The 17,994-nt window shown below is 43.2% G+C and overlaps 2 protein-coding genes across 2 annotated transcripts; both read left to right on the top strand.

Annotated features, from left to right (window-relative positions):
* The first annotated feature begins 603 nt into the window (after positions 1–603).
* emc3 (ER membrane protein complex subunit 3) lies at positions 604–5,037 on the top strand. Its single transcript, XM_023804161.2, has 9 exons — positions 604–929; positions 1,128–1,308; positions 1,513–1,570; positions 1,908–2,001; positions 2,234–2,338; positions 2,768–2,849; positions 3,350–3,429; positions 4,002–4,084; positions 4,175–5,037. Exons 2-9 carry the CDS (start codon positions 1,154–1,156, stop codon positions 4,301–4,303), a joined length of 786 nt encoding a protein of 261 aa, XP_023659929.1. The 5' UTR covers positions 604–929; positions 1,128–1,153; the 3' UTR covers positions 4,304–5,037.
* A 347-nt stretch (positions 5,038–5,384) lies between these two features.
* On the top strand, positions 5,385–17,635 carry usp4 (ubiquitin specific peptidase 4 (proto-oncogene)). The gene is made up of 22 exons (XM_023804159.2): positions 5,385–5,762; positions 6,654–6,781; positions 6,959–7,089; positions 8,336–8,462; positions 8,548–8,693; positions 9,052–9,113; positions 9,412–9,576; positions 9,735–9,852; positions 10,100–10,273; positions 10,399–10,557; positions 10,939–11,163; positions 11,421–11,504; positions 11,789–11,883; positions 12,079–12,261; positions 12,360–12,577; positions 12,677–12,904; positions 13,088–13,158; positions 13,373–13,488; positions 13,678–13,827; positions 14,512–14,615; positions 14,793–14,881; positions 15,532–17,635. The coding sequence occupies exons 1-22, from the start codon at positions 5,611–5,613 to the stop codon at positions 15,649–15,651; spliced, it is 3,045 nt and encodes a 1,014-aa protein (XP_023659927.1). The 5' UTR covers positions 5,385–5,610; the 3' UTR covers positions 15,652–17,635.
* The last annotated feature ends 359 nt before the right edge of the window (positions 17,636–17,994 follow it).

Here is a 17,994-nt window from a genome sequence, read left to right as displayed (position 1 = left end):
TAAAATAGTTTTTGAACCAACACATCCTAAAGACTTGATTTTTTTTTCACCGCGCAAATGTCAAATGTCGGAAAATTAGAGTTCCTGCACTTATTTTTTCCCACTTCAAGCACTGGTAATAGAATAAACAGAATAAAGAGCATATACACATATATAGGTTAAAAATATATATATAAAGTAGACAATACTGCATATCTTTAAGTATGAAAGTGCAAGTGTGCACCTATTATTCTTAAATTTATAATGGGTAGATGTGGAAAGGTGTAAACACTGAGTTTTGTAAGCAAATGTAATATGCAATGAATATATCAGCAAATACTGTATGTGGATAAGGAGGTTGCTACAACATTGAAAGTGCAGTGCAAAATCAGGATCCAGGTTGGAGGTAGGGAAATTGGTACTTCTGTGTACTTGGCTGGCGACACATTCTCAACTTGACCACTGGGGGTGCTGTACGCAGTTTCCTTTTATGAGGCACAGAAGCCCATTCTGCGCTTTGGAAACCTTCCAGTTATGGCCACTTGTGGCGCTGCGAGTCGTGTTCTGCTGCCGCCCCTTGGAAGACACTGCAGACATTTTCCCGCCGTGACCACTAGGCGGTGTTGTACTTCGAGGCGACCGTTCCTTTTTTGTCCGAATGGCTTCCTGCCTCCCCGCTGCGCTGTGTGGGTCACCGTTACGCTGAGGCCGATGCGGCGGTACTGAAAGTTAGCTCCTGTCTTGGAGTGCTTGCTGTCTCTCCGGTCGAGATAAATTTGTCTCAGCTTTATCTTTAAAAAAAAAAAGCCCCGCTATTCTGGAGTTTCTTGTGGGCAAGAACAGAGGGCGTCCTGTCGTTAGCGCGGTGGCTAACCGGGCCTACCGCGCATTGCAGGCCGGCCAGAATCTGAGCAGGTTTTCCGCTGCGGAGCTGCCACTGTTGTAGGAAGGTGTGTTACTTGTGAATGCATCCTCACCCTCGCATGGCGCTAATGCGCGGCACTTGCTACCTAGTTAGCTAGCTAACTAACTAGATACGTTTCTAGCTGACTGTACTACGGCAGAATAGCTGGGTGATGTATCCGTACGGGCAATGTAAGTATGCTCATTAATCATCATAATGTTCTGTACTTATTAATGTCCTTCAGGGTTTCGCCTTTACCCCCCGCCTGCCATGGCTGAGCCGGAGCTGCTGCTGGACTCCAACATTCGCTTGTGGGTGGTGCTGCCCATCGTCTTCATCACCTTCCTGGTCGGAGTGATCAGACACTACGTCTCCATCCTGTTGCAGAGTGATAAGAAACTTACCTTGGAGCAGGTGTCTGACAGGTACTACCAAGGCCGTAGCCATGCAGTCAACGTTGGGAAGGTCCAAGGCCGTAATTATCATATATTCATGCCCCCCCTCCCCCAATATATTTTATAATTACTCCCTTGAGTACTACCCAACAGAATACTGCTACTCTCGTTAGTATCTTGTTCATGTTCACTTCCCACGCTAAACTGCTGTCCCGCGTTTTCTTAAATATCCAGTCAGGTTCTTATCAGAAGCCGGATTCTGAGAGAAAATGGAAAATACATCCCCAAACAGGTCTGTATGCTTGTCGTCCACATGTCATTGGTGGGTCACTCTCTCCACCTGTCATGTTATTCAGTTATTCCTTGCTGTATGTTAAGTTCATTATCATCCATTTTTTTCCCTGATCATTTGCCAAATAATGTCACTGTAAAACATCTCTAACCTTCTGTTCACATTATGTGGATTCTGTTACTACACGTTCACCTGCTTTATAAACATTTAGCCATTTGTCATAAATGTGTAGATGTAAAAGCTATACACAGGCACATTTTTTACAACTTCTATACATGGAAATTATTTGATATTAAGAAAAACATGTAGGGACCATATGAACTCTCCTTTTTAATAGTCCTTCTTGATGAGGAAGTTTTACTTCAATAACCAAGAGGATGGGTTCTTTAAGAAGACCAAGAGGAAGGTTGTACCTCCTTCCCCAATGACGGGTAAATTTTTATCATGGCTGCCAGCCTATTCTTGTACTAGTCTCTGTGTGAATGTACTTGTATACTTGGGTGATTTTTGTGTCTCTTACCTTTGAGTCAGCATACTATGTGTACTTCAGTAGTTTGCGCTAAATAAATTTGTTTAGCATGGTTCTGAATGTGGCTTTGGATTGTATGTTTTTTTTTTTTTGGACGGTTGGTAGTTTTTCACCCGGTCTGTGTTTTTGCCAAGACCCCAGCATGCTGACAGACATGATGAAAGGCAACGTGACCAATGTTCTTCCCATGATTCTTATTGGAGGGTGGATCAACTGGACCTTCTCAGGGTTTGTTACAAGTGAGTGAATAAGTTTTTATACGCCTATTGTAGAAAGAGAGAAACTCAGGTGTACAGTTTGGCTACACTTTTTAAGGTATGAGAAAATTGTAGGTTCACGTAAAATAAATAATGTTAAAATTAATAAGGCTTCATCTTAGAAACTAGAGGTCCAGTATTACTGGCCAGCATGTCATATGGAGGAGTAGGAGAAGCTGCTCACAGATGTTTGTTTTGTGACAAAGACATAAATCAGAAAATGTAAGCAGGGATCAGGGATTTCTACTGTAGGTTTTGTAAGCATTTAGAAAGAATGCATCTTCAACAAAAGGCTAATTCAGCCTCTGCTCCGCTCTCATAATACATGTATTTGTATTGATTTTTTTCTTCCTCTTTGTTCTTGTTTAAATAAGCACATGTCGCATGCCATTCTGCTTCGTGTGTCCTCAGCCAAGGTACCTTTCCCCCTCACGTTACGGTTCAAACCCATGCTGCAACAGGGAATCGAGCTGCTCTCCCTGGATGCTTCATGGTCAGTGTCTCGTCTTCCTTTTGATATGAATATTTTATGGTCCTGTTTTTCTAGTTAGTTTCCATTCAGCACATCGGCAGGCTGAACATCAAAAATGCAACTAACTGATATGATCAGTATGATGTCTGCCATTTAAAAAAAAAAAAAAAAAAGTCTGTTTTCAAAGTTTTCTCATTTTCATAGGCAAATTGTAGCTTAAAAAAAGACTATGTCACCTCTGTGTCATTTGTTTCTCATATATGGCACCTGGTGTGAAGTCTTAGTTACTTCATTTAAAATAAGATATAGAAAATTAATCTTAGATTTACAGTTTAATAAGGTGGTGAAGGTATAAAGAGGAATGTAATTTAATGATTTTGGTTCTGTGGTAACCTTTTACACGTAATGATGGATGCTGTAGCAGAACATCGAGCCTGCATTACAGACTACATGTTGCTGAAAGACCCCCAGGGCAGTCTGTGTTACTGTGGGCACTCTAACTGCCTGTGTTGTGTTAACAGGGTCAGCTCAGCATCCTGGTATTTTCTGAATGTCTTTGGCCTGCGCAGCATGTATTCTCTCATTCTTGGACAAGACAATGGTAAGAATCGCCACCATTCCTGCATCTGATGATAATTTCCCCGTCATCCTCTCCTGTCTGGTTTTGAGCTGAACGACCATTATTGTGTCACTTAGGACATCAGCTACATTGCCTCTTCCATGTTGATTTTCCAGATATTATAATTCAAAGTAAATATATTATAGCATTTGCAAAAGACCAAAGCACAATTTTAGATAACTTTTATAACGAAAACCAAATTTTTTTAGTTTGGCCATAGTTTTTGGTCTTAGCAGGGATCTGTAAAACTTGGGTTTTTAATAAGGAGCATGTTTTCGCTCTTGTTAATTACAACATCAGTTTTTCCATATTGGACTGGAACATCCTGTCTGATTGCACTAGACTTAACATTAAGCAAATAAAAGCTCTAGTTTCAAATATCCTTGTTGTAAATATTAGTATTTAGTTATATCTACAGTTTTAACGTAATGTAATTGATGAATGAAATGTGTGTGTGTGTAAATTGCATGTGATAAACATGGAAAAAGTATAAACTGTGAACAATATGCTGTGTTTACCAAATAAAAGAAAGTGATCATTTCGTGGGACTGTAGGTGCTGATCAGTCCCGCATCATGCAGGAGCAGATGAGTGGGGCAGCCATGGCCATGCCGGCAGACACCAACAAAGCCTTCAAGGTACAGTGCAGGAGCCAGTATGCACAACATTGGACTAAGACTCAGTATTACAGTGTTCTCAACATTTGTGTTCACTATCTTCCTCAATAGGCTGAATGGGAAGCTCTGGAGCTGACTGACCACCAGTGGGCGCTAGAGTCTGTTGAGGAGGAGTTGATGAGCAAGGAGTTGGATCTGGATGGGATGTTCAGCACTGAGCTGCCGACTGGGATTTTTTGATTGCCCATGTGGTGCTGGACAGATGTGCTAGGGTAACCAGTTTGCTAGTTAGAGAAGATCAAAGTCTGAGCTGCTTGAAGGGATTGAGAGGTGATGGTGAAATATTGTTTCCTTGGATGTGTAAACTTTAGGTTGACTAACTGTAAAGCAATTATTTCTCTTCCTCGAGATCCATTGTCACAACTACAAACATTTTGCATGATGCTCATTTGATTCAAATTAAGCTCTGAATAACTGTCTAATTTTATTTTTGGTCACGGGAACTTTAGAGTGGCTTTTAGAGCAGTCTTTTTAACGTGGTAAAATGGCAAGTTGACCTTTGGGTAGCATTGATTAGAGGATGCTGTCAGTGATGGAACAGTCATTTCAAGCAGCTCACATTGTAATAAGTGTGCAGGGATTCGAAGGAAAACTACGGCCATGTGTCACATTTCCCCGTTCGCTTTTCCCGCTGTTCCCTAATGTCTTTGTGTTTTGCTCATCCACAATAACATTCCCTGAATGTGTTTAATTTCTAGATCTAAATGCAGTGCTGGCGGAAATGTTCCCTATATATGTGCAGAGATCTGTGATTGTTTGCTGCATTGTTTTTTTATTTATCTCCCAAACCATTTTTGTAACTTCCTGTGTTTTGTAAAGAAACTGATATGACAAGACCTGCTGGTGTTTTTTTTCCTATAATTATTCATTTTTGAGATACATGACACAAATAAAATAAATTTGAAGATTTGTCATTATTTGTATAACACTTGTCTCTTAGTGGGGATACTGGGGTCCATTGCATTAAGAAAATGAGATAGCTCTGATGTTAAAAGAAAAGAATTAAAAATTGCCAAGGTGATAAAATTAGTGATTACTTTGTAACTATAGTTGAAATGGTCAAAGATGAGCAACAGTGTAATTGTAGGATTCTTTGGACATATTTTTAAATTCAGAGATGTCTGTAAAGCCAAGGTAAACCCTTCATTTCATTCAGAGAAACCAGTGAGGTGCACATCTACCACTGAAATGGTGCAGGCACAACACTGTCAAGCATCCCGAGCCAGCAGGGGCTCAACCGTCAATCCAGGTATGGAGCCTGAATGAGGACCGGCTTGTGGAGCCCGCTGAGAAGCTAAACTGTGTAACCCAAGCAGTAAGATTTGAGTGTGACTCGCGTCCGTGGATCTTGCAGCAGGCCTAGGGTTTAGGACTCATTGACGATCCTGCTTTGTACCCGGGCGTGAACCCGGCGCCCGCGTCGTTTTCCGCCCTCCGGTGAATCAGATTTCCGTTCCGCGTCCCTGCCGCTCTGACTCAGTAGCGGCATGATGGCTGAGGGCGGCGGACCCGAGTCGGGTAATGGGGCTGAGCCCGACCCGGAGCCGGTGTCCGCTGAGACGACTGTTCCTCCACCTGAAACTCAAAAGGACAGCATCGGGACACTTCTGAAGACCGCACTGCGGAAGGGCGATGAATGGTGAGGTTTCCGGCCGATTCTGGAGCCGGCCCGCGGGGAACCGGCCGGGAATTGCGGGCCTGGTTCAGGACGCTAGAGCCCTGGGGTTTACGCATCGCCTGTACAGATATTTATAACCAGATTAATCAGTGTTACTTAATGATTATTCACCTCAAATGAAAGTCGTTTCTGCCACATTATGAGCTGACTTGCTGAAACGCTTTCCTTTAGCACGATGATCGAAGCTGTATACACGGCCTAAGGGTAACAGGACAGTCCGGGGATGTACAGGCCGCATGGAGCTTAGCAGCTAAGCTAGTGCTTTGTCATGTGTGCTGGGTGTCACCCAGGAAGCCCCCCCAACTTAAATAAATTTACAATTTAAAATAAATATGCAGAAATATTACTAACTGTATTTTGCATAAATAAAATTGGCAGGATGACAAGAGTTAACTAGAAATCGGTCCTTTAGCTAGATGCTCTTGTACGTTTTCTGATGGATTATTTTTATTAAACGCATTTTGGCATATTTTTGTGATTTTTAAACACATGGCTGCCCCTTACGAGCTTTTGGTTCACCTTTATTTACATTCTCAAAGTTCCTTGTTTAGTAGTCTATGTTGATGGCATTTACAAACGTCCATTATCCGTGTTTTCAATTTTTCCTAACTCAAAGAAGTCTTCAGTTACTTGTGACGGTAACTTGTGACGTTGCGGAGTTTCAGTTTTGAACGTCAATACAAACTAACAGGTCGTGAAATAAACACGACATTAACAGACAGCAAGAAAATGTCTACATTAAATGATCTTGGGCTGAAATGAAATTATGTATGAAGTACTCAGTGTGATGAATCGCTCCAATTAGCATATCCGAAGGTACATTTATGCCCTGTGAATTTTCTTGTTTATCAGGTTCTTAGTTGACAACCGGTGGTTTAAACAGTGGAAGAAGTATGTTGGTTTTGACAGCTGGGATTTGTACAATGTTGGGGAGAATAGTCTCTACCCAGGACCCATTGACAACTCAGGGCTTTTTTCAGGTGAGCTTGACACCAGACTTTTGTAATGTATAGTTGTCCTCAGACTGCTTTCAAGTTTCTGATCAACTTCCTTGATCCAGTGACAGACTGGGTGTTACACATAAATCACCACAGCATGTTCTGGGAAATGAAAATACAGATTCTGGTGTTTTGCTAACCCTTCCAAATGTATCGTAGACCAAGAGACTCAGACACTGAAGGAGCACCTTATAGATGAGTTGGACTATGTTCTGATGCCCACTGAGGCCTGGAACAAGCTTGTCGGCTGGTATGGCTGCATGGAAGGGCAGAACCCCATTGTTCGCAAGGTGAGTTTCCCCAAAACCTGACCTTAGCCCTCTTCACTCGTAGCTTTTTCTGTTTTTGGATCTTTTTCTGTTTTTGTATCAGCCACTGTTTGTTTTCACGACTATGGATTGATATGTCATTCCAAATGTGATAAACTAAGAATGTGTTTCGTCATGTCCTGGCGTGTCTTATACATTCAAAGTATGAAGGTTAACTGGGTTGCTTGAGATTTTCACATTTATCAGCATGTTTAAACCTTACTGCTTCTGTCTGAGTGGTTGAAGGTCTCATCGGTGTGTTGTAAGTGCAGATCGCTATCTTTTTAAGCAAGTCGTAGTAAATGCTCAAGGAAAATGTCATAGAAGCAGTAATGAAGATGAAGTTATCTTTGCTGGATTTAAAACTTTATTATGCTGAACTATGACTATTGACATGAGGCATTTTAAGTGACCAGACAGAATAATTTGTCTACTGAGGGATTTTTGGTTTGTCTGAAGGGTGGCGTGGTGCCAGGGTTGGGGGTACAGGTCATGTCTCTGTTCTGTGTGTGTGTGTAGTTTGCACGTCATGCAGGAGGGTGCTCTGGTTTCCTCCTGCAGAGTCACGTTTCGATCCTTGGCAGTTTGCGACATCAGTGCCATCCACTGCTGCCCTCAGTCAGAACTGTGAAAATTCTAATGACACAAATAGGACCTAGAAAACACCTTTGTGGCTTATAGAGCAGTGTTTCCCAGTCTGGTTCTCGGGGACACACAGACAGTCCAGATTTTTTCTCTACCGGGAGCTGGGGGGGGGGGGGGGAGCAAAAATGTGGACCAACTGTACCAGATTGGCAAACACTGCTCTAGAGGAATATGTTAGCTGGGAAAGCACAGAACAGTGTGTCAAATTGGGCAGATGGTATTTCCCAGCACCTGACCTTCTTAAGTCTGAGCTGAACATTTTTTCACTCTTCATGATGTGATGGTTCTGGGGAGAATTTCCTGTTTCATTGTGCTTGACAAAGCTTGCAGCATGTAAAGTGCCAAATTGGGGTAGCAGAATATATCAGGCGAAGTATTTCCTATCTTCACCCCTCCAAGTTCAGAAGGACATTTTGTGATGTGTGTGGGGGGGACGGGATAATTGGTCATTCCAGTTTGGGGTGGGGTAAATGTCAAGAACACTCGACAATTGTGTTCTAGAATACAATTAGTATGATCTTGCGTAATTGGTCTGTTGTAAATTTTAATTTCATCACTCATTCACAGTGGATGTTTTTTTCAGGTGGTTGAACATGGCATGTTTGTGAAACACTGTAAAGTGGAGGTCTACCTATTGGAATTAAACCTGTGTGAGAATAATAATATGGACAATGTGGTGACTCGCCACTTCAGCAAGGCAGACACTATAGGTGAGATTCACTCTGGAGAATTCGCCCAAAGCAGTTGTTGTGGATGCCACGTGTCACTAATGAGTTTCTCCCTACTTGTCTGCAGACATGATTGAGAAGGAAATGAGGTCACTGTTTGGGATCACAAAAGATCAGGAGACACGATTGTGGAATAAATATATGAGTAACACATATGAACAGTTGAATAAGCCAGACAGCACTGTCCAGGACGCTGGCCTCTTCCAGGGCCAGGTATGACCCTGTGTCGTGTTTCTTCATGCTGCGGTGCCCTTTTACACGCCTTCACAGGCGTGGGCAGTTTGGGTTCGTCCCACAGCCTCACATGCAAGTTCATCCATTGGCTAGTGTGTGTTGCCGAAGCCAATCCTTTCCCAGCAGCCACTTTCATTGCTGCTAGTGATGCCAAATGAAGCTTCATGAACCATCTTCTGTATTTTCTCACCCAACTAGATGGTGCTCTTGGTTTGCGTTTGGGTATGAATTGAGCCTTTTATTGAACAGAGACCACCATCTAGTGGTGTCAGAAAATACAGTAATTGGTTTATGAAGTTTCAGTTGGCCATCACTAATCGCCGCTTTGTCACCACAGGTGCTTGTAATTGAGAAGAAAAATGAGGATGGTACCTGGCCTAGGCAGTCAACACATACCAAGTAAGTCAGTCCGGTTTCTTATTGTGTTGATTAATCCTTAGTATTTTTCTCAGGCAGAATGCATTTAACTCTAGGACAGGATGTGGTTAACATACCTCTCTTTACTCAATAACAAATGCAATCACTCTCTGACCATTTAAACTCCTCCCATCTGGTTTGGCAACACCGCCTTTCACAATCACCTTCTCCGTCAAGTGTGCCGCACATTGCTTTTGTATGTAATTTGGTGCTTAAAATTCTCAGATTTTCTATTAGACTTGGTGTGTGTTCAGTGTGTTCCTCCAAAATTTGCCCTCAGATCCAGCACCACCACATCTCGGAACTTCACCACATCTCCAAAGCTTTCTTCTAACTCTTCAGCCACCATCTGCTCTACTGTGACCAACGGGGACAGCAGCAGTAGCAGCAGCAGCAGCAGCAGCACGGGGTTCTCGCTGAATAACAGCACCTCCGCTGGAAACAGGCAAGCACATCGCGCAGAAAAGAAAAGCATGCAGGCTGATGTTCGTGTGTCTGCAGTGATGTTCTCTGCATCTTTGGAGCACCGGAATTTAACGTTTGCACGTCGACTTTAACGGGGATCAAAGCAGATGTATAATGATGAATTAATCGTTCTTGTAGGTTGGGTGGCTATAACTCCTATAGCTCTTCCTACAACTACAGGGAGGTTCAGTCTCAGCCTGGCCTGTGTGGCCTCAGTAACCTTGGCAACACCTGCTTTATGAACTCTGCCCTCCAGGTAGGTACATGCAATGTCTATACCCCCTATCTATAGTGTGTCTGTTATAAACCATAGGTTGTTTTGGCTTCACAGCCTGTTACCTCTGTTTTGTAATTACTGCTTCCCATTTGCTGATTTTGCATATCTAGTTCAGCTGAGTGATCTACCGTTTAACTGTGGGCGTTATTCACAGTGTATGTGTGTGTGTGTATATGCTACTCAATGGTGTTGACATAAAATATGCCCCCCCCCGCCACCCCCCCAGTGCCTAAGTAATGCGCCGCCCTTGACGGAATACTTCCTAAATGATCTATATGAAGCTGAGATCAACCGGGAGAATCCACTGGGCATGCGGGGGGAGATCGCAGAGGCCTACGCCGACCTAGTGAAGCAGATGTGGCAGAGCCACAGTAGTCATGTGGCGCCACGCATGTTCAAGGTGAGCGAGTGTGCAAGTGCACGTGTGCACAATAAACGGCGTCGAGCATGTCAGTGATGAATAAATGATCAGCCCATGTGGTCACGTAAAGGATGACTTTTCTTGTCGCGGTCCTCAATTTCCAGACACAGGTGGGCCGATTTGCGCCCCAGTTCTCAGGGTACCAACAGCAGGACTCCCAGGAGCTGCTGGCTTTCCTCTTGGATGGACTCCATGAGGACCTGAACCGGGTCAAGAAGAAGCCTTATGTGGCCCTGAGCGATGCGGACGGTCGTCCTGATGAGGTATTACCCAAACGAGTTTCCATCCTTGGTTCTCCTCGTCATTGAGGGCACTTGATGCAATTGAGTAATGTGTGTACTGTTGACTTGGCATGGGGTGATAACTAGAGGTCAGTACCATGGCAAATTCTGACGGACATTATCAAAATGCAATATTCACCACAGACATGGTATTTAGAAACATAACCTGGTTTTACTATGGACACAAACAGGTCTTGCCACAGACATGTTGATGATCCCCGGTGATAATGTTTTCTTAACAATGAGTAGAAATTGAACATCTGTTTTATTTGAATATTGGGGAAATCAAAGGACATAATCGGTTATTGGCTGTTGAATCTGCCAACACATACAATAAAGCTATATGGAAATGCTTTTTCTCAGGTCGTTGCAAAGGAAGCTTGGACAAACCATCGTCTTCGTAACGACTCCATCATCGTAGACATCTTCCACGGCCTGTTCAAATCCACACTGGTCTGCCCTGAATGCTCCAAGATTTCTGTCACCTTTGACCCCTTCTGCTACCTCACTCTGCCCCTTCCAATGAAGAAAGACCGTACCATGGAGGTGTTCCTGGTTCGCATGGATCCCCAGTCTAGGCCCATGCAGGTAGGATTCTTACCTTTCATCTTATACTTGCTTACTGTTGAAGTTTATTTATTGTGTATTTATTTACTTTATGCAGATTCCCTTGGCAAGACAGTATTATTTTAAAAAGCCTAAATGTATTGCTTTCAGGTAACTGTAACCATGTACTTACACACCAGTACAATATGCACTGGTATGTTTAAGATGGGCATGGTGATTGGGAAATCGCGGAAGCCGTGGTCTGGTTCAGTATTGTAAGAACGGTCTTTCTTCTCCAGTACAGGGTGGTGGTAGCCAAACTGGGTATAGTGGGAGACTTGTGCAATGCCTTGTCCAAACTGTCTGGAGTTCCTGCAGAGAATGTAAGAAGCCTACCCCAACATCTCCTCTTAACACTAGTCCTGATGTGCTGCTCTTTCAGTGATAGTATATTGGTGCTCTCATTGGATTTCAGTACTTTTTTTTTACGTTATGAGTTATTAGTCAGACATCTGTCCATTATTTTAGTGTTTTATTTATAAATGACATCTCTTCTTCCATGTGGTGCCTGTGTGTCACTTTTGTATTTTATTCTGAAGAATCGCTAAGTAGGATCCACAGGTGATTTTGTTCTAAACTTTTTTTTTTTTTTAACATTTTGTTCTAGATGGTGGTAGCTGATGTTTACAACCACCGTTTCCACAAAATTTATAAGTGGGATGATGCCCTTAACCACATAATGGAGAAGGATGATATATTTGTGTAAGTGGGCTCATTTGCAGGTTTTGCTCACTATCAGATGAACCATATGTAATACAGTTAGAAGTGTTATGCATTAAGTAAGAGTTGGTATGATACGTGAAAATGCTGCGACTGAGAAATCCAACCATTTCATCATCATTTGCTGTTGAGAATGTTGCCGTTTCCACATCAGAATAGGAGTTTTGTGTTCCGCAGCTATGAGGTGGAGGGGGACTTGGGGGAGCGGGTCAACCTGGCAGTCTACTTTAGGGAGAGGTACTCTAAGTTGTCCGGCGGTTCTTCGAGCACCATGCTGTTTGGGCAGCCCCTGCTCCTCACCGTGCCCCGGCAGAACCTCCCCATGGACATGCTGTACGAGAAGGTGCTGGACAGGATCTCGTAAGAGCGCTGCCGCCTGTCGCCTCTCTCGCACTTTGCTCTGTTTGGTGGGTATCGTTGACCGACTGTGGTCATGTGACGGTCCTCCCCTTCTCCAGCCGCTACGTGAAGCAGCCCCATGGCTGCGTGCCTGAGCGGAAGGCCTCGGCCTCCACATCCAGCAGCAGCAGTAGCAGCAGCAGCATCCAGGCGTCCGTGGGAGCCAATCGCGGCGCGGAGCTATCAGATGGGCCGACCTGCAGCGCGGGCTCTGCTGGCCTTTGCGCACAAGAGCGGGAATCGCGTCCCTGCAATGGCCCCAATGGGCTGTGTGAAGGTCAGTACCTCGGCCACTTCCTGCCTGACCTTATGACCTTTTGCCTGATCGTCGGCATTAAGACCTGATGGATCAGGCTCCTGTGGATTTATTTTACAGGAGAGGAGGAAGCCATGGATCACCAGGTGAGCCTTGAGCAGGACAACAGCCAGTCAGACTGCTCCGTAGGGGAAGAAGATGGTGCAGATATTGAGGACTGTCTAACTGGCAACCTGCCTAAGAAGAGTTGTTCTCGGCCTAAACTATTTTCAATCAGCCTGGTGAACTCGTATGGAACAACCAACATCACTCCTCAGCCTTGCGATGGAAACGTCCTCAAATTGAACAGCAAGTATCAATTCCTGCTTTTTATAGTTCTCTGCTGCCTTTGTTCACAAAAAAAAAACATGATTATGGCATCTTAGAAGAGCTGTCTGTTCGATAGGATTTGTCCTTTTTGTTATATACTAATCGATGTTATTTAATGCTTGTCAAAAATGATTAATTTTTGCACCTATTCACTGTGCATAGCACATTCCACAGTGGCCCTAGACTGGGATTTGGAGATGAAGAGGCAGCACTATGATGACCAGGAGGCAGAGGTCAGGAAAATGGAACTCCTCCCTCCCTCTAAGTTAGCCAAAGAGTTACAGTCTGTGTGAGCCCCAGTGCACAGTAGCGCCATCTGATGGTGTAGTAAATTAAGGTTTTTTTTTTTCCAACTTCTAAAAATAACTGCTTATGGTCCAAAAAACTCCAGGAAGGATGTAGGTGTGTTATACCAACGTATCAGGCTCTAACTCTACTCCGCCTCAGGCCTATGAGAAGCATGAGAGCATGCCGCAGCCTCAGAGAAAGAGGACCAGCGTGGCCTTGAAGGACTGCATAGAACTCTTCACCACCAATGAGACTCTGGGCGAACACGACCCTTGGTGAGATTAACCCCTTGGATATTGCAATGCATTTTGTACACACAGAATTCAAAGTGGAAAAAAAGTGAAACCGCTCTTTCTAAGTAGCTACACAAATGATATTTTCTCTTTCCACAATTGTGTCCCATGTAGAAGTTCTGCTCAGGTGACTTGCTATAACCTGCTAATCCATTGTACACATTCCCTTAGGTACTGCCCCACCTGTAAGAAGCACCAACAGGCTAACAAGAAGTTTGACTTGTGGTCCCTGCCTAGAGTCCTGGTAGTCCATTTGAAACGCTTTTCCTACAATCGCTGCTGGAGGGATAAGCTGGACACTGTGGTGGACTTTCCCATCAGGTAGACATCTGCTGCTTCGAGATGGACACAGTGCTTCCCTATGTGATAGACCTGTGCCCAAAACTACGAAGGAATGTAAGACTTCACCATGGACAAAAATGAGCAGTCAGCCATCTTTAAGGGTAGAGCTGACAGTTCTACATTATACATTCCCATTCACTTTTTATGAAACCAGAAACTCCAGTCATATAATTGCTGAGAGACCAAAACATGACTGCACACTAGGTGGTGCTGATATGCTATCATGAAACAGTAATCATCGTTTCAAAGTTCACCTCTGTAGTATTTACACTGTGCTAATAACAAACCAAAATAGATGGTTTGGTTGATATTTAGTCTGTCATTTCCTTCCTGTTAATTTTAAAGTTGTAAGAGCACAATAATACACAATGATACACAATAATACACCCTCTCATCACGAGTCCTGCCTTGGGAAACACCCAAAAAAAAGCTTAGTCACCCTGACTTGCAGACGCCAGAATGAAGGTCATGGGAGGGACGTGTTCAGGGAAGCTTTCTTGCCTGATCACAGCCTGGTCCTAGAAACTGTTTATAACATCAGTGTATAAATATTGTTACTTAGGGCTGTCAAACAGTCCCAAACATTAAGGTCTGGCAGCTGTAGAATACTGGTGACTGTTATACATGTGGAAAGGATGGACAGCTGGTCTGTTTCTCCTCCAGGGACTTGAACATGTCAGAGTTTGTGTGTGATCCAAAGGCAGGCCCCTATGTCTACGACCTCATCGCCGTGTCCAACCATTACGGCGGAATGGGAGGGGGCCACTGTGAGTATTTTTCCAAAGTTTATCTGTTTACATATTTTGTAACTGGTGTTACCATCTGTCAGGTCTTCCAGATCTCGGCCATGTCGTGCTCCGAGGGTTCGCTTTCTCACGCTGTGTGTGGTGTCTCTGCTTTAGTTGCGTCCATGTTGACTGGGATCTTATCTCTCTGTGCCACAGACACAGCCTACGCCAAGAACAAAATCGATGGGAAGTGGTATTACTTTGATGACAGCAGCGTTTCATCGGCCACTGAAGACCAGATTGTGGTGAGCAAAAGTTGCAAAAACATGTATATTTATATACAGGGTGTCCATAAAGTCTCCTTACAATTTCAAAAATGTATTACAAAGGCAATTGATGAGAGATCTTCATCAGATTTGTTCTATGTACTCAGTGGTTATCAAAGTTTTTAATCACATTGCAAGCAAAGGTACGGGACATTACTAATCTAGAGCAGAGGATCACTGATGCCATTGCCACCATTGATGAGGGTATGCTACAGCAAACATGGCGACATCACTAATCTAAAGCAGAGGTTCACTGATGCCAGTGCCCCCATTGATGAGGGTATGAAACAGCGAACATGGCAAGGAATCGAGTACCATCTTGATGTGCTTCGTGCAATTAATGGTGCCCATATAGAGGTGTATTAAATGAGGCAAAAAAGAAACTTAAATATATGTCTCATTTTGTAATAATTTCCACATATCTGTCTTTTCATTTGCCTTTGTAATAATTTTTTGAAATTGTAAAGAGACTTTATGGACACCCTGTGTTCAGCTTAGCTTTAGCATCCAGTGTTCTATCACACTGGCATATTGCAAGTTTGAGGGCCTCTGCAGCCTAGTAACTGTCCTTCTGCTTTTGTTGTCTGCAAGTTCCCATGGTAACCATGAAACCATGTTTTCCCCTGTAGACAAAAGCTGCATACGTGCTCTTTTACCAGCGGCGAGATGAAACTCCCGCGAAGCCTCCCCCTTCAGCGTCCCTGGGCGGGGCTCCTGACTGTGGGGACGATCACATGGACACCAACTGAGGGGCTCGGCGTGGGGGCCGTGCTCGCAGCAGCTTCCACTGCCTCGGACCCTCATCTCCAACCACGTTGCCCATCTGTTGCGTTCCAGTTTTTAGATTTTTCTTCCCATGCATCGATGTCGTTTTGATGCATTACCTAAAAGACTCCATCTTTTGGAGCCCACGGGCTACAGAAGTGTCAGCCTGGCCGTGCTGTTGAGAGTACACAGGGATGTCGACCTCACTGGACCACCAGAATGTTTAAAAAAAAAAAAAAACAGCAATTCTTTTATGTGCTATAGGTATCTGAAGAGAATAAAATAAGCCAAATGCACACACTGTTTGTAGCTAAGTGTTATGGGGGGGGGGGATACATTTTTTCTCAATGTATGTGAGGTAGGTGGAGCCAGAAAACCCATCTTATCCACTCAGTCTCTTCCTACTCCATAAACATACATGGCTGCATGCTGTAGTATGCAGTGGTCCTCTCCTTCTGGGCAGATGGGTAGATAAATGGTCAAATGCAGGGGCCCTCTTTTGTAAAGAGAATCTCCCAGATGATGGATATCTTTCTGCAGAACATCCTCTCAGTTTGTCCGTCGCTGTTTTGACTAGCAAATTCTGCCCACGGAACGGTGCACAGAAGCAGGACATCACTAAGGTGTTCTTTTATGGTCTGTGGGAGACAGGGCGATGCCATCTTGGCCTACAAGACTTGGGCTTTTTACAGTGCAGCTATGTGTTTCAGCAGTGAAGCACAAGAGCACAGGCTATTGTTTGGATAAGGTTTTTTTTTTCATTTTATGATGTGTGTGTAAAAATATGACACTTTTTCCTGGGTAAGCAGTTATTAAAGTACACCATTATCACCAGGGTGTTTTACATAAAGCTTGAAATAGGTTGTTTTTGCTGCTGAATTCCTGTAATCTATCCTCTGTAGTCCTGCAACATTTCCTGTGGAAACAGTCTTTCACGGTATCATAACATGCTGTAGCAGGGAAATGGAATATATTTTGAATTCTATTGTGTTAGCAATGATTAACAGTACTGCTGTAGGTAGGAATGAGAGCAGGTAGAAGCTCACCATGCAAATGAGAGATCAGAAGGGTATCAGGTCATAATTCTTCATAGGGTGTGGAAACCGTCTGAATGGGCGTCATTGTATCAGGGTCCAGAAGATTAACCCCCTGAGTTACAATGATCACTCAGCTAAGAGCAAATAGCAGGATGTCTGTATGTGGGATTTCATATGACTTGTTTTATTCATGTAGAAAACATCTTTGAAAATAATGTGGTGGGTACCGATTAATGGGTTTAGTATTTACTAAATACAGGTAGCGTTGGTCGTTTTATTACAGAAGGTGCATTGCACATATAAATCACGCCTGGAGTAATGATAACTTACAGAAATGGCCTTTGTGGGTAAATTTTCTAGAAAATCAGCCTTTGCTTTTGCCTTCTACCTTCTCTGTGTTTGACGCGCTTTCCCTTCTGTGGAAATAATCTGAGCACCGTTTGGAGATCGTCTGATAAGTTAAACTGAGGTTTATTATACAGCATTAGTATTTGTAGCTCAGAAAATTACAGTGCACTCTGGTGGAAAAAAATAACCTGAATCCCAAAAGCTTTTTTAAAGATGAGTTGGCTATTTGATCTAATTTATATTCCCATTCATTCACCAAAATGTGGCTTTCCAGCTTACAATCCTTTGTATTCTACATGTATTTTAAAAAGTGTAAAAGCTTGACATTTGTTAATTTTTTTTTTTTTAGTAAATTTGAAAGTGCTCTTTTTATGGAAAATTAGAATATCAAAGTATATGGGTTTATTAGGTTAGACTAATGGATCCAACTTCCAGATTTTGATTAAGTTGTGTTTAACGCAGATATAGCTACATCGAGGAGAGTTCATGCTTCTTCCATTATACATTATCGTGTAAATATTGTGTTATAGGTACCTTGAATGACTTGCATACATTTGCAGAATAAATAGAATATTGCAGAGTACTTCATTTCAGACTATTTCATCAAGTCTGTTCTTGGGGAAACGTACTTGGAAAGGTGAAATTATGAAGTTGACGAGTTATCAGTAGGTAATTCCCCTGTCAGCACAGTTTATCCCAGTGTGGTAAAACTCATGTCTTGTAATTGACTACATTATGGATAATTACTGAAAAATTTCAGATTAAATCCTTTGCTTAACTGCATGCCCACCAGCTAGTTGTCAGATCCATGAATTAAAATTCAATGTAATCCTTCCCCATGGCTCTTAGGCAAACTTCCTCAAAACAAACACGCTCTTTGTTCTCAGATCTGATCTGGGTACTTCAGCTCCCTCCTTTGCACTCTATGACAAGTCTCTTTCG

This window comes from Paramormyrops kingsleyae, chromosome 8, assembly GCF_048594095.1.
Source record: "Paramormyrops kingsleyae isolate MSU_618 chromosome 8, PKINGS_0.4, whole genome shotgun sequence".
In the NCBI taxonomy this organism is placed as follows: Eukaryota; Metazoa; Chordata; class Actinopteri; order Osteoglossiformes; family Mormyridae; genus Paramormyrops; species Paramormyrops kingsleyae.
Note: the sequence above shows the minus strand (reverse complement) of the source record. Positions and strands in the feature narration are given on the sequence as shown.